Consider the following 25,891-nt stretch of genomic DNA (forward strand, 5'->3'; position numbering starts at 1 on the left):
GGAAAGCTTCAGTGCTGCAGTGCTTAGATTTAACCAGATGGAAGCACAATTTTATGACACAGGGGACTCTTTCTCAACAATATAAGAAAGTCAAATAATACAGCAGTCATAATTTTACAAAGCACTTTGTGCTACTTTAAGCACCTCTTGTTCGAGAATTGCAAAAAAAAAAAAAAAAAAACAACAACTTTATGAAAAAGCATTTAACCTCATTTTGCAGATGAGGAAACTGAGGCACAGAGAGGTTAAGTGACTGGGCCAAAGATACCTGGATCAACAGTAAATATAAGGACAAAAAGTGGGACCCCAGCATTCTAGCCTTTCTTGCCTATTCTTCAGTTATCGTTCTGGCTTTGAAAATGCCAGTGCTAAAACCAAAGAATAAGATACTGAACTCATGTCTGGAAGGATTTGTGTAGCATTTCATAGAAAGAGTTTCTGGTTCCCTACACACATTCTTTAGGCATGGGAGATCTAGCCCTGTAAATAAAACCTTGACAATTTGAAAAATTGAGGCTGTTTTGTTATCTACAGTCAATGAGGTGTAAAATTAGGTTTCAGGAACATTTATTGGCTCTCAGAGCTGAATCCAAGACTAAGTATTACATAACTTAGGAAAAGTACCAGTCTTCTAATTGCCTCTGGTAGAAAACGACCTTATCATAACATATGTTGCTTCTGTATAAAAAAAGTAGAGCTGTCTTGCTGTGGTCAGCTCTCCGGGGGAAAAAAATGTTATCAGTCTAAATGACAAGAGGTCAGAATGCTCTAGGCATATCAGGATACTTTAAAAAATAATCATCATTTTATTAAATATTCACATCTCTGTGGCAAACTCAACTGTTGGTAGAAGTTTACTTATCGCCTGTATTGTGTGTTTTTACTCAAATCATATAACATATTTATTTGCAGGCATTTTAAGCAGCCATTTGAAAACCGGTATTTTAGAAATGGATTCAAAGATGCTCTCTGGCCCGTGTTCCCTATAGACGTTGGCATTCGAAAAAGAACTACGTCAGGGAGCTTGTGATTTAGAACATCGTCTTCTTAATTTTCGATAGCAATGAGATCAGTCTGTTTGTGGAGGAACACAGATGTGACAGAAGGCCAGGGAAGCATCAAATCTGCTTTTATTTCTTATGTTACATTTGCCGAGGTCCTTTGCCTCGCCTCGTTGCCAGTTTAGTTGGGGCTCACTGTGATCCTCTGTCATCTGTGGAATGCATTCCACAAGCTTCACCTTTTGCAGAAAGACCAACGGGAGACTGCTTTTCTTCCCATTCACACTGTAGATGTCTCTGTTCCTGAGTTTTAAACAACAATAAAGACAAAAAGCAAATCCCTGTAGTAAGAAACCAGACTTTTCAAATGAAACATTTTATTGTAAATAGCTCCTCATAGGTATTCCTCGTGCTTCATTCCCCACCCTCCCTTGTTTTTTGTTTGTTTGTTTTGATTTTTTAAAATGTTTATTTCGGGACCAGAGTTTCCATGGGGTGTAGTGTTACATTAAAATGATCCCCCTGCACAGCAGGGGTAGAATGTTTCTTTGTAACTTTGGTTCCATGCCCAAGACACATCTTTCCTTGATCTGCTGAAACTGTTTCCATTGCTGATTTTTTTTCTTTACACAATATATGTTTATACTTCTTCTCTTCTGGTTTGACATATACATGTTTCATTAAATGCAGCATATATTGTAGATTTTCAACAGGGTCATGTAGGAACTGTCAAGTAAGAAACCTTGAATAATGGCTTTAAAATACACAGTTGTAGTCCTGGCTACAGGGTAGTTCTTAGCATTTGATCTCCCTCTCACTGTTGTAAACATTTCTGCCATCTTTGAAGGTTTAGAGGCATTTGCCTTTCTGGGGTCTTATCCATGTTTTCGGTTACTCTGTAAAACAGAGGGAAAATTCTTTAATCATCATTTCTGTCCATGGCTGAAACTGGAAAAAAGCTCTTTTTTTTTCTAAAGAAAAAAAAATTCTTTACCACCTCTTTGAGCTCTACGATCTTCTTTAAGTTACATCAATGAAGTTTCTAAGCTTAATTACTTTGATTTTAAGTGAGAAAACAGAATGATCTATTTTAGGGGTTATTGCAACATAATGCACATAAAGCAATTAACAGTTCTTGTTTCATAATAAGTGGCCTGACATATTAGCAATTATGATTGTTGCCTTTTCTTCTGTGGCCTTCTAAGACAATACCTTAAGAAGCTCTAATGAATTATATCCCCAAATATAAATGTAAGATTTTAAAAAGCAGGTCTGTCTATGCCCTTCAATGACTTACTTTTATGTCACACTTCCTCCTCAACAATTGTATCCAGTACCAGATGGTCTCCACCCTGAGGTCCTGACCTGGGAACTATGCCATACAGGGTTTCTTCATTGGCTCCAGTGATCTTCCTAAAGAGGTACGTCCCTGGACTATGCCAGTTAGGATTCCTATCCCTATTCCTCTTTAAGTCTCTATGTCTGGGTTTTTAGTTGGTTAGAAGTGAAGGACAAAATAATCTCTTCCTCCAAACAGGCAAAGACAGCACAGAGGACATGTTATCATGTACTATTTAAGAACCTGGCCTGTTTCTATATAATATATATACAAATATACTATATGCATACAAATATATATACTATATGTATATAGTATATGTATGTGTGTGTATAAAATAAATATGTAAACATAGAAAGTCTTTTACTTACAAACTTTCAATTTATACATTCTCAGAGATAAATCCTAAATTCTGTTTCAAAACACACAGGCATCATTTCTGCCTGTCACAACTGAAGTAAAGCCCATCATTTGAATAAAACCATGTTGGTTTAAAAAAAAAAAGGGCTTGTAGTCTCCCAGAATATTAAATTTCTGTACAGTGAGTATCTGTAAAGGAACTAGGAGCAAAGCCACATTTATTCAAACGGGCATTCCGAATACGTGAAGCACTAGCCATCGATGACCAATTTTCAGTCAACTAAAGGTCAGTACACTATAACTCAAACTGTATAGAATATAAATTCATCTTGGTTCTGAAAGCTGGTATTACAGAACCTCAAGGATTCTTTTCAGTGGGTTCCTTAATTTCAATGAGCTTTAGTTTCCTCCTCTGTAAAATAGCGATTGCAGCTATCATTTCTGAGAATTTACTACCTGCCACCAGACTCTAAGTGAATGAGCACAGTGATGTCACTTCTGACCTGAGACTCTAGTATCCAAGTACCCACCATGCCAGTTGATTCATAGATGACACTTAGCGAATATTAGTCGGGTCCAATCGGCAGACTACTTATGTTCACCATTCTTGAGAGTTTTCTAACTGCTAGAAGGTAGTTTAGATCCTAATTTATGGGCCACATATTTAGAGGCATATTGATTAACAAACTGTAGCCATATCCTGATCTCTAGTTATCACAAGTAACTGTAAATCCTGGACAGCAGTCACGCCCTCTTCCTGCTTCCTGTGTCTCTATAAAGGTCACCACGACCCAACCAACTGTACCATCCAGACCCCTAAGGGCCTTCATGACACCTTGCATTCCATCAGTCCTCATATACAGTTTATCATATGGTAGAATATTCAATAAAAGATAGCTCTTATTATTGCCTCCATTTTACAGATGAGGAAACTGCCCCATGAGAAAGGCAGGAAATATTGAATGAAATGTAACTGAAGTCAGAAGATCAGGGGAGGCTTCCCTGAGTCCCTGATTTTACACTGGGATGGGCAGTACAAACGGATATTAAATAGTTGACCATGGTGTGGGAAACATGTGGCCCGAGTAGATGCAAGTATGTCTCACAATGCATGATCCAGGACAGAATGTTTGCTATGTCCTAGGAAGTTGGCTTTTAATGAGTCTTTCTATGTGCCAGGTACTATATTGGTTGCTTTACTTATATAACATCAGTTAATCCTTAGGAAAATAGTAGATGCTAATACTTGCTAATTTTTTATATTAAGAAATTAATATTTAGAGAAGTATAATAGTATTTATTTTGTAGAATCACTCTATTAAATACAATAGATATGAAATGTACTCTTTCAACCACAAAAGAGATAACCTCTTCCTCTTCCTTACCATAATATCATCACTACCATTAAGAAGTATTTATTGATTGGGGCACCTGGTAGCACAGTTTGTTAAGCATCCAACTCTTGACCTTGGCTCAGGTCATGACCTCATGGTTTGTGAGTTCAAGCCCTGCATCGGGCTCTGTGCTGATGGCGAGGAGCCTGCTCGGGATTCTCACTCCCTCTGTCTCTCTGCCCCTCCCCTGCTTGTGTACCCCTTCTTTCTTTCTCTCAAAATAAGTATATAAACTCAAACAAATAAAAATAAAGATAAAAATAATAAAAAAAGAAGTATTTATTGATGGCCAACTATAAGCTAGGCACTATCTGGGTACTGGGGTTACAAGGACGAAGAAAACATGTATGGTCCCTGCCTTCATGAACCTATATACAATGAGGGAGAGAGGCATTATTAATTAAAAACAGCAACAACAATAACAACAACCAAAACAAGCCAAATGCACGTGAAATGTTGCTGGGAGTGAAATCAAGGAAGATTTCCCTGCAGGAATCACAAGTGAGCTGAGTTCTGAAGGATGAGTGAGTAGGTGTTTACTAGATAAAGCAGGGTTGAAAGTACCATACACACAAAGACTGTGTGGGCAAACCCCTGTGGTAGGCAGAAGGGAGCAAGACTCATCAAGGGAGATCCTAGAGCAAGAAAAAGCCCAAAGAGACCATCTGCAGTGAGATGACACAGGGCTCTCTTGGCCACATGAAGGGATTGGGATTTCCCCCTAATAATGATACTTTCCCAGGAATGGGGCATGATTAGATTTGTTTCCTAAAACGGACTCAGTGGCCGTGTGGAGAGTGAGTTATAAGAGTGTCTGGAGAAGCAATGAACTGAGTTAGGAGGGTGTCCCCACTAGGAAGTTGGGGTATTTGTTCATGTATCCTTTCCTTTGTTCACTTATTCTTGAGGTTATTCTCCAATGACATATAAAGAACAAATCACACACTTATCTTTGTATTACACTACTATGCTATCAAGGGCTACAATCTAACATGTCATAAATCTGCTTTCAATTTACCCAACTATTTACTCATTCATCTGTCTACCCTTTTGTCCATATGTCAACGTAAAATGTATTTAGCACCTAGTATGTATAAGACACTGTTGTAGACATTGAAGATACAAAGATAAAGCATAAGCCCTACTCTACGCTTTCTTAATAGTCTATGTAAGACAGATAGGGAAACATTCTTAATATGACTAGATGAAGGCTAATAGACACATTTACATAAAGAAAGACTGATTAACTGGCATACAATGATTCATCTTACAGACCTGTCCTACCAATATAAAAGAATAAGGAGCGAAATTCTTTATTTGAAACAATAAATATAGTAGAGTTCCTGTTGCCATCTGTTTTCCACAGGCCACCTGCAGGCCTTGGTGGGAGGAGAGACTGAAAATTATAAATAAGAAATGAAAATTTGCATATTTTAATGGAGAATTTGTAACTAATGACCTGTGGCTGTTCTTATACTGCAGTATATATTTTTAAAGGTTTTTTTTTTTTTTTGGATCAGAACAATAATACAGTATTATGTGACTTTTAATATGTTTTATGTTACTAGACAGGAAGTGAAAATACACAGCTATCAGGTTCAAGAGTTCGTGGCTGACACAGGAATCATTAAAAAGGAACCATGGTATGGGTGCCTGGGTGGCTCAGTCAGTTATTCTTCCGACTTTGGCTCGGGTCATGATCTCGTGGTTCGTGAGTTTAAGCCCTGCGTTGGGCTCTGTGCTGACAGCTCAGACCCCGGAGCCTGCTTCAGATTCTGTGTTTCCCTCTCTCTCTGCCACCCCTCCCCTGCTTGTGCTTTGTCTCTCTCTCTCTCTCTCTCAAAATAAATAAACATTAAAAAAAATTAAAAAGAGAGAAAAGGAACCAGAGTACATAGACAAAGAATCATGATCACCTGTTTTCTGTCTGGTCTTCCAAACTTCATAATGAACAGAGCTGGTTCTATTATGTTCTTTATTAAACTGTCCCTCTTCAGAAGAACAGGGTTTTCAGTGGGTTATTGTAACCTGGATATAACAACCCAGTGATAGCTATTTCTGTACTCCTCTCATTTTCTTCTTTCCTTTGTCTCCTGAAATAACTAATATGAAAGAATTTGTGGTACCCTACTTATTTCGAGTAAATATACAGAATGCATGGACAGATGATATCTCCTAAAACTACCTGGGGTTCCTCTCCTTAAGATAAAAGTCCCAATATAATCCATGGACTTGCGTTACTTAGCAGCCACTGAGAGCAATAAGGCAATAAGGGTGCCTTCTTGGGAGCCTTCAGCAGCTTCTAGATCATCACTGACAAAAATGACTTAGGTAATTGTAATTGCTAAAAGGAAAAAAAACATGAGTCGCTTCACTTTAAGGAGGATATCTTTAAATATACTTTAAGTTAGTCTTGGGTTTAAGAGCAGAATATAAACCCTTAATTTAGTAGGAAAAATATTTTTATGATTATGTGTGTAGCATGCCTTTACTCTCTGCAGACAAGCCAAGCATTTTTCTCCCTGATTTTTTTCCCTATCTCTAGCTCATCTGCTATGGAGATAAAAGTGGCATTAATCAATTTCCAGGCATGTCTTACTTAAATCTAGATTACTCCCTGAAAAGAGGAGATGAAACGGCAACTACTTGTTCTGGTTTAGGTGGTAAACTACTTGATAATGCTAGAGGTTATAATTTCAAACTTATATATTAACAAATTCAGTAAATGTGATAGCCAGCTTTTAAAAATAATACCAGCTAAGAGTTGCTGATGATTGAACTATGTTCCAAGTGATGCAATTAGTCCTTTATATGCACAATCTCATTTAGTTCTCTCAATATAATACCATGGTGTGGGTAATACAACCACTTTACAGACAAGGAAACCTAATCTCAGGTGGATTAAAGCTACCACGCCATAGCTTGTAAATGGCAGGATCCAAACTTAACAGTATATCTAACTTCGAAGTTGTAACTCTAAACTACTCAGCCATTTTCCCATACGTATTTTAGACTCCCCAGATTCCCTGTCACATTGATCTGCTATATCCTTATTACTTATAATCATGATCTTTCATTCAACAGACAATTACTAAGTGTCAGTTATGTGCTACTCTGGAGGAAAAGCAAATTAAGTCTTGTACAACCCTCAAAGAGTCACACAAAATGGGAAAAGGTAGAGAGATGAGCACAATGTAATTTTAAAACCCACTAGCCCAGCAGTACCACCCACATTTCAGAAGACGCCTCTGATTGTTTATATATACAAACAGAAATGGCGCTCACAAAGTGACAGCAATGCCCTCTCCTTTGGGAGGCAGCGTGGTGCTTAAAAGTGGCTAAAAGCCTTTAGAGTGAGGGTCTGGGTACAAATACTAATCCTGCCAATTGTAGCTCTATGGCCTTGGAAGTTCCCGTGCTACTGTTTCTCCAACTGTAAAGAAAGGAATAAAAGCAGCCCTTACTTTACAGGGGGCATTTTGAGGATTACTGTATCTATAGCTCAGAACAGCCCCTGGCGTGTAAGGGTAAGCCATTAATGATGTGACTGTTCGAACCTACCCATTTTCTGACTAGTATTGATGAGTTTTGATTTTTCTCCCCTCAATTACCACATAGTACTTGTGTCCTGTTTCTTTATTATTCTTGGTGGGGGAGGGCTATTCGTTTTCTGATGCTCTGGCCATTCCTACCTCGTCCTAGAAAATCTCACCCATTTCACCTTACATTTTCATTCAATTTAAGAGACACAGTCTTTTCCCTATGTTCTGCAGGATTACCATCCTTCTTGGCAGACAAAGGACGGCTGGCAGGCTGAACAGAAACTCTTTCGGAAGAAAGCATAAAGCCAGAAGGTTGGTTATATGAGGACATAAACTTTCTGGGCATATATGCTTAACTGCTTCCTTGTATCAGGCCATGCTAATGTACTTTTGCTTGTCGGTTCCTCACGTAGGTAACAGGGTTGATACCCATGGAGAGAAAGTGTCTCTTCTCTATTTTTCAACTTGCTATAGAAAATGTTGAATAACATGAGGCCCAGGGAAGATCCCTGTGTAATGGAACGTAAGAGGAAAATCAAAGTGGACGCAGACCATGACGTATGGATTTAGAAGAGCACCTGGCCCTTGTTCATTTTTAAATAATGCTATTACGAGGTGCAGTTTCTGTACCCAGGGAGACATCAGACTCAGCTGGTATGCCTGTTAGAAACACAGACTGGTCCTTGCTTTCCACCTCTCCCACCCCTCCATCTCACCTCCACCTCCAGTAACCTGATCCACTGAGTTGGAGGTAAGGACTTGGAACCTGTATTTTTCATAGCTTTGGGAATCAGTGTCTAAGATTATTTATACATGTATTTGTGAGACAAAGACTTAATCATTGAGAAGTAATAAAACTCTCGTTTTTCTATATGGGCACTGAAAGTTAGCTTACTTGAAAAGAAGATCCAATTTCACTTAATAGCCTGCTTTCCTCAATTCTGATGAAATCAGACTGGGAGAAGGGGTTAAAAATAACCAGCCATTTTTAGCTTGTTAGGTTTAGAGAATCAGAATTTTCAAGCTGGATGAGATACTAAAAATATACTGATATTTCTTCATTTTGCAGAGAGGGAAGCAAATCCTTCCATATATTAAAAGACTGATGAGAATACTAAGCCCCATAAACACCATGACTTCCCAAAGCAACACGGTTAACTAGAACAATATTCTTGATTTCCATATTTGGTGGTTGCTTTATTTTTTTTAATAATCACCCAAATGGGGGGCCCCTGGTTGGCTCAGTCGGTTCAGCATCCGACTTCAGCTCAGGTCATAACCTCACAGTCTGTGAGTTCGAGCCCCGCGTGGGGCTCTGTGCTGACAGCTCAGAGCCTGGAGCCTGCTTCGGATTCTGTGTCTCCCCCTCTCTCTGCCCCTCCCCTGCTCATGCTCTGTCTCTCTCTGTCTCAAAAACAAATAAAAACATTTAAAAAATTAAAAAAAAAAATCACCCAAATGGACTGGATCTGTTTCTCACTTTTTTTACTTTAATCTTTTTTTTAATTGAAGCACAGTTGATACACAATGTTACATTAGTTCCAGGTGATCTGTTTCTCCTTTTATGGCATTTAAGCTAACCAAACCAAATGTATTTGTGTTTTTTTTTAAACCAAACAAACATGGGCATTACTAGTAACTGTATACAGCATCCTTCTGATCAAACACCTCTTAGAACCACATTTTGAGAATTAAATGAAATCTTACCTGAAGAGGCACCTTGACATCAAGGCCATAGAATAAAGGCAAGAGAGAAGAACAAGAATAGAAACAGAAACTGCAGAAGAAAAAGAAGAAGATTACATAAATCTGAATTTCTGTAGTGTCAACAAAACCTCAAGCTTTTCCACTTTACTCAGGTCTGACCACTTGTCACATACATACCAAAGACCTTTTGTTTAAAAAAAACAAACAAACATGTTTTACCTATCTATTGGCAAAATAATGTGAGGACTAACTGGTGTCAACCAACATCACCTGATACATTTTACAACTGAGGTGGTCTAATAGATCATGGATCTAAGCCCCTAATTCTTTAAGTGAGAAAAGCAAGCACTGAACGGTTCATCAACAGTCTAATTGCATGTAATTTCATGTCATAGTAAAGCCTTGAATTTAGACCTCCTGGATCCTACTTTATTATATATTATTGTCTGTTTTTTAATGTGTGACAGGGTAAATCAAAACTACAAAAATATGATCAGAGTATCCACTTCATCACTTAATGCTATCATTGTTTGGTAAATGTGAAGAAGGCATAGCAGAGAGAATATTAATATGTAAGGTAAACCTATGATAAATTATCTGCAGTGGGCTACTCCTGAGGTAGAAATGCAGACGCTATCAGTAATTACATCAGGACAGCAGGTGTATCCTGGGTCTACCCTGGATGAGCCAGGATGTGTGGTATGAAAGGTGCTTGTACATCAGAGGACGCCTTAGATAATGAATGAATGCATGCTGCTGTTCAAACCTCCATGCTTCGCAGATATTCTCTTTCTTTGACTCATAGAACTTAAATGGAGTCTGAATTGTGTCTCTTCGCTTAGAACTTTCTCCAGAAAAGCAGATACTTGGGTGGACAGACATGCTTGCATAGCAGTGGTGCATAACCAACTGCATACTAATTGTAGAAGGTCACAGGTCAGATCAGAGGTTTTCAAATACCAATTTCCTTGGTGAGGTACTCCTACAGAATCAGACTTTGACCTTGTTATCACATTTCAGCACCATTTTGTCAGACACGACTTCCTTGAATAAGGGTGGTGAATGGCATTCTAATGTTGAGCATGTTATCCTCATGTGTCTTTTAAGGCCACTGTTTACAGGGCTCTGGCTTCACCGTAGCAAAATTGTAGGGACAAGTTATAAACACGGTGCTAAGAGCCATGTGTTGGTGACCGTTCTAGGAGTCTGGAAAGCAGAAACTCTGTCCTTTTTCTTTTTTTGTTTTTTTTTTTTCCCATTCTTTGAAGATGGAGAGTGGTAAAATGATGCCCATAGTACAAGATGGAGGGGAAAGGAGGCTTCCTCTACTCCTCTGAGGTCAGATATCAGCGCCGCCTCTCGGGGCATGAGGAAAGGCCCATCACCTCGCTGGCAATGAGATTCTTTGTCCAGGCAGTGTGGTGGGCCGAACGTAGCACCTTGAGTCAGACACCCTGGCCTCTGGCGTCTTGATATGGACTGGTTATATGGTCCTGGGAATGTTGTTTAATCTCTCTGACCTGTTGTTTTATTACCAGCAAAAAAGGGGATCCTGAGATCCGCTGTGTCTGTCTCACAGAGTAACTGCAGGAGAGTCAATGAAGCCGATGAAGCCTGCTTTGCATTCTGTGTCTCCCTCTTTCTCTGCCCCTCCCCTGCTCACGCTCTCTTTCTTTCTAACATAAATAAACATTAAAAAAAGAAAATGCCTAGGGTAGTGACATTAATAGATATTTTAAAAATCCACTCCCCCCCCCCCTTTTTAGTCTGGTTTTCCTTACATGAATGGGGATGGAATCAAACTAAAGTTTGTGGTTTTAATTCTGACTTCCTCTTTGTCAGCCACAGAGCTGGTTAAGACTTCGTACAGAAAATTACTAGAACCAAGAGCTAGCCATTTGAAGCTGTGGAAAATGGAAGGCATCAGGCATGTGCGTTGACAACTGGAGAAGCTGGAAACAGTTCCCACCTTCTGTGGGTCTTCTTGCCAAACACTGGGAAGTCAGACTCAGTCCTTGGCTTACTGCACTTCACCTTTGCCTCATTCAGTCCCACAGAGCTAGGCAGCACACTTCTGAAATGAGGACCATTCAAATTTAAAATTTTGCAGAGGATGTGTACTTTATGTCTGGAAATTTTAAAAATTATACTTTTTAATTGAACACTCTCAGTGTTTCGTAATTTTCACCTAAGCGGCCCTGTTTGTTCCTTGCAGAACCCACGAGAGGAGATGAGGGCAAGCTGTATCATCCCCATTTTATCGATAAGGCTTAGACACAAGTCTCAGTCACATACCCAAGGTCAAGTAAGTATGTGAAGACCCAGCTGACGGAAGAATCCAGGCTGCTGATGGTCTGGCTCCTGGCCCTGACCAGCTCCCTCTGATCTCCTATGTATGGGCAGCTACAGAAGCAATTTGGGAGGAAGAAAATCCTGACCGTTGTCTCAGAAGCAGCAGATGGTTTGCTATTTTCTTCTTGGGTGCCCACGGAAGATGCTGCAAAATAGCCATATTCTTTGGCATCATAGGAATTCAGATTGGAACTCTAGGCAAAGCCTCTTGCGATCCTTGCTGTGTTCCTCAGCACGATGCTCCCGGGCATCACGGCAGGGTCACTGTTGTTGTGTTAAGATTGTTGGCCTCACTGCAGCTTGTTCAGCACTCCTGTGTAAGCCCTCTCCCGTCTCCCCCCCCCCCCCCCCCCCCCCCCGTGTACATTCCCAAATGCAGTCTTTCAGGACTATTACGCTTTCCCCTGAAAGTGTTGGCTGACTCTGAGGAGGCTTTCAGGCCACTGGGGGAAGTGACATGAGGGCTTCATCATCACCTAAGTGTCAACCTAAGTTTCTGGACTTACTGTGGAGGGGACACTGCAGCACAAGGAAGAAAGGGCTTTTTATCAATAGTAACAGGAATGATTTTTTTTTTTCAAAAACGGACGAAAAATATTTTGAAAAGAAAGAGCAAAGTAGAGGCACAAAACTCATGAGAAATTTCTGGAAAGGAAATGAAGATAAGAAAGGGGAAGTGAGGAAAGAAAACACCCATAGCAAAAAATAGGAATCAACACAAAAGGCAAACATGTCCAGGTGAGGTTGCTGAAGACAGAACCTTTTCTGGAATGCTGGTGACTGACTGGAGGTGAAGTTTATATTGACTGTAACAACACCTGCCTCAGCAAGATACACAGTAACAGAAGAAACACAATGCGGTGAATGAAACTCCTATTATTTTCTGGTCTAAAAGTTAAAGACTGAAATTCACACTGAATTTAACACATACCTTTTCTTCTAAGTCCTTTATCTGTCTTTTCTGGATGTCTGTTTTATCTTCTAAGTCACGAATTCTCTGAACAAAGGAAAAAAGAGAAAGAGTGGGTGTTAACAAGAAGACTGTTTGCCAACCTAAAACACGAAACTTGCTACGAAAACATTAACATTAGTACTCACAGCTGGAAGCATCACGTATACGTTTTCCCACACCCAGAAGACGGTTGGATTACCCATACTTGTCATGCAAAAGCATGGCGTTGATTACGTATGTGTTTTTAAATTTGCTACCCCTGTCTATGCACCTGTCTCTACAGACCTATCTCTGAGAGGGAGGTAACGTTCTCACCCCAGCGTCCTCGGGCTTGGCCGTGAGGCTTATTTGGCCAGTGGAACGTGAGTAGGAGCACACAGGAATACCACCTGCTCATCGAGACAGCACTATGTCCTGGAACTAGCGAACAAGAAACTAACTGTGTTGGAGCCATTGGGATTGGGATTTTTGGTTGTTGATTACCACTGTAAAAAATGGCTAGTGGTGATATACATACACAAATGCAAACAGTCCCCTTGTTTTTTGCTACCCTTCCTTTCCAACCATGTTTCATCTCTGCTTCAGGGTAGAATTTCCTCATAAAACAGGATTTGCCAATTCTCATAAAAAAAAGTAGAGATAAGACTTGGGCAAAAATTCCAAAGAGACAACTGATTAAGTTAGGGAAAAACTAAACATAGCAAAAAGCATAAGGAATCCTAAGGACAAAATAATTCCAGAACTATCTTTGAACTCACCTGTCAACTGTGTAACAAAATTCCAGTGATTTAAAAAGTGCAGATTTGAAATCAACATTACATAATTATTTGCAAGTGAAAAATAATCTTCAAATTTCTAGGCAACTAAAGGCCTTTTATGTTCATGGCACATGGTTATACAGTGTAAGTTTGTTATTTAATGCCTCTCTTGGGAATAATCAGAAAATGAGAACAGGAGTCTGAGAAGAAAACAGTGGAAGCTAAATGTGGTAATAATATAGAAAAAGAGGTTTTTATAATGCAATATGTGAAGAAGAGGAAGCTAGAACAAATACTTGAACTTGAAAATCGTATCTCCCTACTCTGAAACAGTGGTTCTCAACAGAGGATGACTCTGCCCCCCAGGGGAGCTTTGGCAATGTCTGGATATCTCCTAAAGTTATTTAATTTAATCTGAGGTATATAATTCAGTGGTTTTAGAATATTCACAAAGTTATGCAACCATCATCACGGACTATCTGGACATTTTTTAATCACATGTGGTCAATAATCACACCTAGGGTGGGGGTAGTAATTAGCATCTAATAGGCAGAGCCCAGGATGATATACAGGACAGCCCCCTACCATAGAGAATCATCTGACCAGGGTGCCTGTGTGGTTCAGTTGGTTGAACATCCCACTCTTGATTTCGGCTTAGGTCATGATCTTATGGTTTGGGAGTTTGAGCCCCACATCAGGCTCTATGTTGACAGTGTGGAGCCTGCTTGGGATTCTCTCTCTGCCCCTCTCCCGCTCACACACACATGTGCATACTCTCTCTCACCCTCTCTTTATCAAAATATATAAAAAACAAAATATATAAACAAAAACCAAAATATATGAAAAACAGAAAAAGAATCATCTGACCAAACGTAGGGAATGAGAAGACTGAGGAATGTGCTCTAAAGGGAAGGGACTGAGGTTTGTGCAGGAGAGGATGAGGTGTTTGGGTCAGAGAGACTATCAAGGCTGACCGTGAAATTATAGGACAATGAATGATGGGTAAGAGAACGGGCCTGGAAGCTAATGGTGTGTGTACATGGAAGTGATGTGTGTGCTTGTGTATATTTCCACAGTGCTGCTCAGGCGCCAAAGCTACACAATAAAAGAATAAATTTGCTAGACATTTCCACCTTGAGTGTACATGTAATTCCTTTATATGTCTACTGAATGTGGAGGCAAGTGTTATCTCAACACAATCATGGACATGTGGGATTACTAGAGATTACTACAGTGTCTACTTGGCCACCAAGTGCAGGTTTGTTGAGCAACTTCTTACAAAGGTCAGGACAATGCTGGATATAATGGAGAATACAGACACCAGTCCATTTTTGGTCCCAAAGAACCACTGGAATAAGATGGGGAGATGGAGTTTAAAACACAGGGAGAAACAAATTAAGTAGAAAAGGTAAACGATGGCAACACCATTGTAACTTCATCACTAATCTCTAGTAAGTAGGACAGCGTTCAGCACAAGGAAGTTGCCTATGCTTGTTAACTACATGAGTTATTTATGCTACAGTCGTGTGCTGCATGCTCTATTTCTTTCCTTTCCCATTCACTTGCCACCCCATCCAAGGGGGAACCTTCTCAGGTCCAAAAGAGACCCCTTTCTATCTTACCTGTCCTGCTAATCTGTACACCAAGTCACTGTTGTCCGCATCAGGACTGGGGTGAGAGCTTACTGCTAGTTCTGTTTCTAATTTAGTACATCCATCTACAGCAGCTGTGTGTACTCCTGACATGTGGAATAATCAGGGCAGGCCCTGAGTTTAAGGCGGAGAGGAACAAGCATAAGAATAAGGGAGAGGCAGCCAGGCTGCACTCAGAATAGAACCCAAACTCCTTCAAGGCCCAGTGTGATTTAGCCTTTTCTTCCCGCTCCAACTTCACTTCACATCCACTTCACCTTGGCTCTACGTGCTCCATTTTTATGGCCTTCTCTCTGTTCCTTGACTATTCCAAATGTTCCCACAATAGAGACTTAGACTCTGTTGTCCCTATCTCTGGGGCACTTTGCCAAGATCTTTGTGTGGCTGGTCCCTTGGGTTTTAGACATCTTCAAAGATGCCTGATCTGCCTAGCCAGTCTAAACACACACACACACATTGTATTCCCAAACACACACACACATCGTATACTTTTCTTCATAGCATTTATTGACACTCTCTGAAATTGCCTTGGTCATTGCTAATTTGTGTTGTTGCTTTGACCCTTTTCATGGGTAGGACAGATGAGAGCAGTGACCTTTATGTCTCTGTCCACCATAATATTCCTGGCACAAGCAGGCTTTCAAATATGGTTTTGAAACAATGTGTAACAGGATATGAAGTACAGATTTTTTTCAGTAGTATGCAGTCCATTATTATCAGGGGAACATCCTAAAGGAGGTGGATCTTAAGCTGGGACTGGAAAAATGAGAACATTTAGATAAATGCAGCAGACACGAGGGGCATTTTATGGTGAGTGGTCATGCCAACAAAGGATTAGAGGAGGGAGTCATGACCCAAGCGGTACCAGGAAGAGTTCTGCATGAGTAGAGAGGACAGTATACTCTGGAGATTGTCTCAGATCAGGTTTTCAGAGAAGGGGTAGCCAGCTAATGAAGGACCTGGAGAGAGCTGCATAGGCCTAGACCCAACTGCAAATTGAGATCATGGAGGCTTTGAGGAAGAATGTACCATGAGGAAAGGTGAAAGAATGTGTAGTGATATGCATGATGAACTACAGAGAGGGCAGGAAGTCCTCTCCACCACTCAATCCCCGTGGCATCCTGCATATGACTTTTTTATGCCACTTGTCAAGAGATACCAAAGGTAATTTTTTTTCTTTGTGTTAACCTCCTTTGTCTCCATCAATAAGTCCTATGCTTTGTAAAAGCAGAGTCCATGTGAGTTCTCTATGTCTGAAATGGTATCCAAAGACTGGGAAGTGCATTTAAATATGTGACTGAATAAATGCCTAGATGACGGAGTCAGGTTATATCAGAGGACATCTGGCAGCATCTGGGAGCTGTTGCAGGGTTGAAAGGTCCTGCCTCTGCCTCAAGTTACAAGTGTGGACAAAATAGACCAGCTTCAGAAACATTTTAGGAGAAATACTAATTGGATGTAGTGCTATATTAATGATTGGAGATAAAGGATAAAGAAGACTCCAGGGTTTCCAGCCTGAGTGCTTTGGGATATGGTAATTCTACTGACGAAAACAGGCAGATGGGGAGAAAAGGGGAAAGAATAAAAATGCACACTTAGATATGTTTCATATGAGTTCACTGTGAAACATTCAAACAGAAATGTCCAATAAATAGTTACTGATAGGCTCTAGGATTTAACTGGATCACATAGCTTATACATGACAAAACCTGGCCAATACCTTCTGGAATAATTCTCTTAAATCTACTAATTATAAAGGGAGACAAAGAGTAAGAAATAATTAGAAAAGGCATTTTCTAATGAACATTTGTTTGGGAGATAGAAAATTTCAATGGAAATCTCTGAGGCTTAGAAATGTAACTCTCACTGGATAGCTTAAAACAAAGCAAACAAAACATGTCTTTCAGGTTTGGCTTGGTTAGAGACTCAAAAAAATGACAAGGTTTTAATCATAAATAAATTTAGATAACTCTTTGCCCATCTTAAAAATAAATACTTTTGGGGCACCTGGGTGGCTCAATCAGTTAAACGTCCGACTTTGGCTCAGGTCATGATCTCACAATTCACGAGTAGGAGCCTCGCATCAGGCTCTGTGCTGACAGCTCAGACAGAGCCTGGAGACTGCTTCAGATTCTGTGTCTCCCTCTCTCTCTGCCTCTCTCTCTCTCTCAAAAATAAATAAACATTAAAATTTTTTTTTTAAAAAATAAACACTTCTGTGGTTCCATAGCACAACTGCTGATTTGTTGAAATTAACTAAATGCCATTGCAGTATAAAAAAATTACGCAGGGGCGCCTGGGTGGCGCAGTCGGTTAAGCGTCCGACTTCAGCCAGGTCATGATCTCGCGGTCCGTGAGTTCGGGCCCCGCGTCGGGCTCTGGGCTGATGGCTCAGAGCCTGGAGCCTGTTTCCGATTCTGTGTCTCCCTCTCTCTCTGCCCCTCCCCCATTCATGCTCTGTCTCTCGCTGTCCTAAAAATAAATATAAACGTTTAAAAAAAAAAAAAAAAATTACGCAGAGGGTACTTTTATTCCCGCAACTAATGAGGCCATGGGGTCTATCATTAAAGGGCTGAAAAACATTCCAGGATCAAAACCCAGAACTTTAAGATGGAATCTGAAAGTGCACTGAAACAAACATGCATGTGTTCACCATCTCTGGGACAAAAGGCTTCACTGCTCTTAGCTCCCTGTTAACTCAGATAATCTGTTTGATTATAAAGATTCACACAACTCCTGGCTACGCAGGGAAGTGTGCTAAGTGTCATGTTCCCCATAAACCGTTCTTATGGGTGTCATAAAATAACCTGTTCCTTTTCCACCCACCTTGATCTCTAAAGACCACACAACTCTTACTTCTTGTATTGTCCATCTGGATTGTGTATCAGTTGCTTATCCCAGCTTCTAAGTACCAAATCCTACTGGCACTATCAACTTTGTAATTCTTTTGGAATCTGCTTTTTGACCAGGGCCTTAGTCCTCACCTGTCAAGCTAAGACATGAACTAAGAGATGGAATTAAGAATTTTGGCTATAAATGAATATTGAGTGTCTCCAGAGCCTTCCTGGTCTAGAAGGGTCACATCAATCAAAGAAGACTCAAGTTGCATAGGAGAGGGTAGCACAATGGTTATACGCACTGGCCTTGAGTTATGCACACCTGAGTAGATACTGGCTCTGGTGCTCACTATCTGTGTCACCTTGGGCAAATGACTTAAGCACTCATGTCTTCAGTATCATTATCTCCTCAATGGGATAATAAGAATACTTACCTTAGTGGGCTACTGTGAAGATTAAATGCAATGATGTAAGCAGAGCCCTTAGTTTAGTTCCTGACATAGCAAATGCCAGTAAGTAAGCGGCAGCTTCCAGGCTTTGTTGTTGTTGCTGTTTGTTCTGGGAATAAAGAAAAAGGCCCTTGTTCTCTTTTACCCTATTCAGATGATCTGATCAGGCTAGATTATGGACTGGGATGAGTAACAGGAGGAAGCAGTATTTCTGTCCTGGGGAGAGTCTTGCTTCCCTGCATAAGGGAGCTAATCAGGCTCCCGGAGACCCAAAGGGTATTTCATGACAAAACAGCTCCCTGAATAGTAGCAGTAGGCAATGCTTCTGGAATGCCAATTTTCTCAAGACTGAATCATTACCAAACTGTCATCCTGTCTCTGAGTCTAGGCGGCCAACAAGAGTTCTGTATCTTACTCTCCGAAGATGGCGTACAGCTCCTGGGCTTCTCTCACCCACACTCCATACCACGTACTTAGTACTAAGTCCCATTTGCTTAGTACCAACCCTACAGAGATGCAGTGGCTCCGTCCTCACCTGATGGGCTTGCTGTAAGAGCTCCATTCGCTCCTGAAGAATCTGACAGTCATACTCTCTGCTCTTCCTCAGCATCTGCCGCCGTAACTTTTCTACCGCTGTTCTCAGCTCTTCTTGCTGTTTTTCACTTAATAATTCACCAAACTTGATAACGGTTTCTTGCTGCAGAGCATTGTACAAAGTAGCTTCTAGTTCCTGGATTCTCTGGCAAACAGAATTAGAAAAGTCTAACTTTGGAACTTAGCATTTCTGGTGGTATGTGAATGGAGACACTTGCGTGTGGGGGAGAGGGGAGTTATGTATTACTGGAGTCTTACGGGATCATAGCACTAAAATCAATCTCAAAGCTTATCCAGCCACACTACCGTTCTGATAATCCCCTTTGTAAGACTCCGTGAGTCATCAAGCTAACAATACCTGAACTTCTCTGATGATGGGGCATCTGTTCTTTTTCTTGGGATCCTGTCCATTTCACACACCTTTCATTTTTAGTAAGTCCTTACTTTGTTATAAAATTGCATATTCTTCTATTCTCAAATGTAGCTGAGAACAGATTTGTGCTCTCTTCCATCTGACAGCCCTTCAGATACGTAGACATCTATCATGGTGGCTGTACGTTTAGAAATAAGCACTGAAAAGTGGTCTAAGTTGGAATACTAACTTGGGGATCTATTTCACACACAAAATGCCACCTCTCTTCCACATGACACACATACGAACTTGAAGATGGCTTTACAGTCTCCCTATCTTAAAATACAAATTAGGAGACATGATCTGAAAATGGCCTGGAGTCTTTGGAATTGGTTTGTTTTTTTAATATTCTGACATTTAAAGCTGCTTTAACTATAAAATGCCTCCTTGAGTCTTCTCTGTTTTGGATGAAGAATCCTTATATGCTTATATTCCAGTTTTGTTTTGTTTTGTTTTTTAAACATGCTTCAGTTATAGTCACCAAAATCTACAATCTTACCTCCTGTGACTTTGACAGAGGTGAATGGTCATGCCTTGGTACAGAGTATTTTCCTAGCTCTTGTTTCCAAGTTCCTAGCCCTTGTACTCGACTGAACAGATCTCATCTTTTTAACATGACATGTGTCTGAATGAGTACTTGCTCATGGGACACATAAGCACCTGAACCTGACCATGTGTAGGTAAAGAAGGCAAGGATAAAAGGGTAGGAAGGGAGGGGAGAAAGTGCTTCCTTCTTTATTCTCTGGTGACCAACTCTCATTTTTCTCCTTTCCCCATCGAGCAGTGCTCAGAATCTCTTACTCATTTTGGAGAAGAATACTAATTCATCTCTGTTACAAGCAGGGGCTAAGTGCTTCATTCTTATCCCCAAAGTGACTCAGGCTGCTTCCAGGAAAGCATTATAAAAACCTCTACCAGAAACTCCTTGAAATGTTCCCCTTTTAAGTTTGGTCTTTTTCTCTTGAGTCATTACTGTGAATTAATGGTTGGGGGGGGGGGCAGTATATGGAGAGAAGAAATGCAAGCTGTTGTCCCGTATTAGGAATTATGTGTTATGAATCTGTCATGGGGAATTAATCAAATGGGGTCCTCAGTCCACACAGCCTTCTGTGGGGGAGAAAAGGCACAACCCATCTCCCGAACAGCCTCACTTACTGTGGCTGGATTACGGTAGAGAAGGCCACAGGGTCTGGAGTCAGAACTGAGCACTACGTGCTTGCTCTCTCGGGCAGAGTTCTTTCACTCTCCAAGCCTTCATTTCCTCATATGTAATACAGGAATGATCATATTACCTGCACCCCAGAGGGTTGTGAGAAATATGTGAAGGAAAAATATACACAGCAGACATTAAATGCTCTACTCTTCTCTCACTACGTGAGGCTCCCAAACAGATTTAATAAAATTTCTCTTTCATCTACAGTACCATCCAACCTGTCTCTCATTAAAGTATTTTGTAACAGACACTTAATTTTTTTATATGAAGCATAATTAAGTATGCATTACATATTATAAGAGTAATATAACGGGAAATAGGTAGGGATGTATTTATTCTACAACCAGAACTGGAAACCACTGAATAAATGAGCTTGCATGTTGTGGTCTATTCAAGTACATGGCGGGACAAGTGAACCATGATGCTTCACTCCACAGCACAGGACTGTGAACTCTGGGTGTCCTGAGTGCTTGCTGTACCTACCATATATGCTTGGTCGAGAGCTTGTTTTCTGTAATCTAGTTCTTCCTCCAAATAGCCTTTTATTTTGCAGAATTGTTCCTACGAAAAGGATAAAGAGAAAAGACAAAGCGATATGAGCTTACATGATAAAAGATGAAGAGAATGATAAAGAGAAAAGAACTTAGTTTACTAGAAAGCAGTATATAAGTGGTATTGATGAATGTTTCCTCCAACTCCCCAACAAGACCAGTCACTAGCATTTATAGGGTCATAGATTCTGTTAGGAAAATAGTTCAACTTTCATAGTCTCACACAGAGAATGTGAAAATCAATGGAAAGAAGTATACAAGGTATCATGAACAATCCACCACATGGAATGCTTTCAAGGATTTTTATGCCAGTCCAAGAGCACGTGGTTAAGGACAGGATTACTAATAACTATATCTGTGCAAATATATTGTGAGAGTCTATTTTTGTAAGAATGTTTTGAAATGTAATATGCACAGTTGTATAATAAAAAATGATTCAAAATTATCTCGCACAATTAGCAAACACAAAGAGGGATAATGATGTGGGGGGATGGCAGCTATTCCACCCACAATGTCACTTCATGAATGGGCTTGTGCTTCTGCCACAAAACCAGTACGAGCTGGGACTGAAATCTGAAGTTCCCTTGCTTGTCCCCAGTGTCTGCATGCCTGGTCTCACATCGCAAGCATCTTTCCAACAGCATTTAAAAATATAACTTTGTGGGGCACTTGGGTGGCTCGGTCGGTTCAGGGTCCAACTTCGGGATCAAGGTTCATGAGCTCAAGCCCTGCGTCAGGCTCTGTGCTGATAGCCTGGAGCATGTTTTGGCTTCTGTGTCTCCCTTTCTCTCTCTGCCCCTCCCCTACGTGCGCTCTATACTCTCTCAAAAATAAATAAACATTAAAAGTATATATATATATCTCATGGGGCACCTGGGTGGCTCAGTCGGTTGAGCACCCAACTTCCGCTCAGATCAAGACCTCGTTTGTGAGTTCGACCCCCGCATCAGGCTCACTGCTGTCAGCCTGTCAGCGTGGAGCCCGTTTTGGATCCTCTGTCTCCTCTCTCTGCCCCCTTCCCACTGATGCTGTCTCTCTATTTTTTCTGTATTTGACTCCTCCGTTGGTTTCATAGCTAAAACTTTTTTTTTTTTTTAATTTTTTTTTTCAACGTTTATTTATTTTTGGGACAGAGAGAGACAGAGCATAAACGGGGGAGGGGCAGAGAGAGAGGGAAACACAGAATCGGAAACAGGCTCCAGGCTCTGAGCCATCAGCCCAGAGCCCGACGCGGGGCTCGAACTCACGGACGGCGAGATCGTGACCTGGCTGAAGTCGGACGCTCAACCGACTGCGCCACCCAGGCGCCCCTCATAGCTAAAACTTTTAACTGTACTGTTCATTTTAAATCTCTCAAGGCTACCAATACTGTAGTACAATATTAATGAAAAATAAGAAAAACATTTAATATTGGTGTTCTGTCACAGAATTCATTTTGCTCCATATTTCAATGAAATCATAAAATCATCTGACAGAGCAAACTTCATCACTTTGAAAGCTCTGCACACTTTTTACCTCCTTTGAATGTCATAGCAGCTCCATACAATACTCCAGGCTGATATTTTACCCCCACTTTACAAGTAGTGACAGTGAGCCTTTTTTTTTTTTTTTAAGTTTATTTATTTTGAGAGAGACAGAGACAGTATGAGTGGGGGGAAGGACGGAGAAAGGGGGAGAATCCCAAGTAGGTTCAGCTGACCGTGTGGTCAGCACAGAGCCCAATTCGGGGCTCAAATTCACAAAATCGTGAGATCATGACCCGAGCCGAAATCAAGAGTCAGACGCTTAACCAACCGAGCCACCCAGGCACCCTGCAAGTTATTCTTGTTATAGGATTCCCTAACCTGATAGGAATCACTACCTGTTTTTCAGTAGTAATAATAATAATGACAGTACAGCTATAAAATCCTATGTATTCCTGCAAGTTATAATGAACAATTCCTGTGCTTAGGGATTTAAAGAAATAGTTAATTACGGTAAAACACACAAAATTACTCTTAACCATTTTTAAGTGTACAATTCAGTAGGGTTAAGTATATTTACACAGTTAAGCAGCCAATCTCCAGAATGCTTTTCATTTTGCAAAACTGAAACCGTATCCATTAAATGACAACTCATTTTCTCTTCGTCTTCACTCCTAACGGCCATTGTTCCTACTTTCTATTAGTCTGACTACTCTAGATACTTACATAAGTGGAATCATACATTATTTGTCTTTTTGCGATTGGCTTATTTCACTTTGCCTAATATCCTCAAGGTTCATGCATGTTATATCATATATTAGAATTTCCTTCCTTTCTAAAAGTTTTTTTTAATGTTTATTTTTGAGAGAGAGAGAGAGGAGAGAGAGAGAGAGAGACAGAGAGAGAGAGAGAGACAGAGAGAGACAGTTCAAGCAGGGGAGGGGCAGAGAGAGAGGGAGACACAGACTCTGAAGCAGCTCCAGGCTCTGAACTGTCAGCACAGACTCTGACGCGGGGCTCAAACCCTCAGACCGCGAGATCATGACCTGAGCCAAAGTCAGATGCTCAACCAACTGAGCCACCCAGGCGCCCCAAATTTCCTTCCTTTCTAAAGCTTTAATAATATTCATTGTATGTACAGACCACATTTTGCTATCCATTCATCCAGTGATAGACTCTTGGGTTGCTTCCACATTTAAGCTATGGTGAATAATGCTGCTGTGAGCATGGGTGCATAAACATTTCTCTGAAAACCTACCTTCAATTATCTTGGGCATATTCCCAAAAGTGGTATTGCTGGATTATACGATAATTCTATTTTGAATATTTTGAGCAACCACACCGTACTATTTTCATTAGCAGCTACACATCATTTTATGTTCCTACCAACAGCGCATAGGTTCCAATTTCTCCACGTTCCCACAAACACTTGTTATTTTCTGTTTTGTTTTGTTTTTTTTCAACGTTTTTTTTTTAATTTTTTTTATTTTTTGGGACAGAGAGAGACAGAGCATGAACAGGGGAGGGGCAGAGAGAGAGGGAGACACAGAATCGGAAACAGGCTCCAGGCTCTGAGCCATCAGCCCAGAGCCCGACGCGGGGCTCGAACTCAAGGACCGCGAGATCGTGACCTGGCTGAAGTCGGACGCTTTAACCGACTGCGCCACCCAGGCGCCCCTGTTTTGTTTTGTTTTTGATAGTGGTCATCTTAATGGGCACAAACTGGCTTGGAGATTTTTAAAATCATAGTTATACTCATCATTTCTGTAATTTTTACTCTGACTATACATGGTGGAAAAATTATTTAGCCTAAGAAAGAAATCACCTAGTTGAATTTTATTCAGCATTAGTTTTAGAGATATTGTAAAAATACAACATATCTTTGAAGAATCTAACTTGAAATTGTGGGATACTTTCAGGAATTTCATTCCCCAGTCTGTACACCAAATAATGCGAAGCTGCAAACTTTCATTGGTGCCAATGAAACTGGTAGAAAACAGTTGTTTTCCATTTGCCTTGACTATTTTTCTTCATTTAAAAAAAAAATTTTTTTTGAGAGAGAGGGTGCAAGTGATTGAGGGGCAGAGAGAGAGAAAATCCCATGAGGGGCCGAGACAGAAAGAACTGGGGCTCACCTGAGGTGGGGCTCAAGCTCACGTGAAGCAGGACACGAGCTCACCCTAAATGGGGCATGTGCTCACCTGATTCGGGGTTCCAACTTACAAAGTGTGAGATCATGACCTGAACTAAAGTTCGGTGCTTAAGCACTGAGCCACCCAGGTGCCCTATTTTTTGTCATTTTTATGATGCCTCATCTTTGGACTCACCATGTCACTTTCCAATTCCATCATTTTCTGGTGCAGGGCAGCCTCCGCTCCTTCGATTTGCTGGATCCACTAAGGAGTAAACAAGGAGTAAACAAAAATGTCTGACATCACTGCTTGACATGGTGTATATGGTGCAGTCTACTAAGTTGCTTTGTCTCTTCCTCTTTTTTCTCAGAGAACTGAATTGGAAACTCAGTGCGTTTTATCTCTTAGTTCAGGAAATAGAGTTACTCACTCATTCATTCATTCACTCACTCAACAAACGCATTCACTGATGTCGACCATGTGTCAGGCACTGCACTAGGTACAAGGGCTTCTATGGTGAGTAAGACCAACATGTTTTTTGCGCTCATTAGAAAACATCATAGGAGGCTTTCTTGGAAAAGACAACTGTGCTAGAGTCTGACGATTTTGAGTCAAACATGATTAGGCAAAAATGACGGGCAAGTTCCAAGCAGAAGAGATACCCAATTCTTCGTGGTTGGGGGAAACATAATGAAAGTAAGAAGGCCAGGTGAGACTGGAGAAATGGCCATTTTTCAGTGTATGAAACTGACTACAGCTAAGTGTTGAAGAATCATTTTTATTGAGTGGAGGCATTTTAAATCACATTAAAAAACTTACCTTTCCTAACACTTAGAATATATCATCCTGTTATATGGCACTGACGTTAACATTGATCAACACCCTGAGTAAAATCAGACTTTGAATAAGATTTTGAATAATAAGATTGAATAATAAGATTTTGAGTAATAAGCTTACCACATATATTGCTTAATAGCACATATTATAACATGTCTCTCCCAAGTTAAACATCAGCTTATCCTGTAGGGAGGCAACTGGGCGTAATAATTGTGGGGGTTCTACAGGCAGACTACCCTGGGTCTAATCCCAATCCAGGATTTTCATGGCTGTGTGGCCTTGAAAGGTTATCTGATTTCTCTAAGCTTTAACTTTCTTTTCTGTGAAATAGGGTTAATAATTTGAA

The 25,891-nt window shown here is 40.5% G+C and overlaps 1 protein-coding gene across 2 annotated transcripts in view; it reads right to left on the minus strand.

The window, feature by feature from the left end:
• Nucleotides 1-1,361: 1,361 nt before the first annotated feature.
• Nucleotides 1,362-25,891, minus strand: part of JAKMIP2 (janus kinase and microtubule interacting protein 2) — a 69,111-nt gene continuing 44,581 nt past the window's right edge. For both annotated transcript variants that reach the window (XM_030320929.1, XM_030320905.1), the window contains 6 exons: nt 24,904-24,972; nt 21,046-21,123; nt 18,879-19,082; nt 12,627-12,692; nt 9,344-9,413; nt 1,362-1,897 (listed from right to left, as the gene is read on the minus strand). In XM_030320929.1, coding sequence (XP_030176789.1) covers nt 9,363-9,413; nt 12,627-12,692; nt 18,879-19,082; nt 21,046-21,123; nt 24,904-24,972 — 468 coding nt within the window. In that variant the 3' untranslated portion in view covers nt 1,362-1,897; nt 9,344-9,362. The remainder of the gene's footprint in view (nt 1,898-9,343; nt 9,414-12,626; nt 12,693-18,878; nt 19,083-21,045; nt 21,124-24,903; nt 24,973-25,891) is intronic.

The sequence above is a fragment of the Lynx canadensis genome, chromosome A1, assembly GCF_007474595.2.
Source record: "Lynx canadensis isolate LIC74 chromosome A1, mLynCan4.pri.v2, whole genome shotgun sequence".
In the NCBI taxonomy this organism is placed as follows: domain Eukaryota; kingdom Metazoa; phylum Chordata; class Mammalia; order Carnivora; family Felidae; genus Lynx; species Lynx canadensis.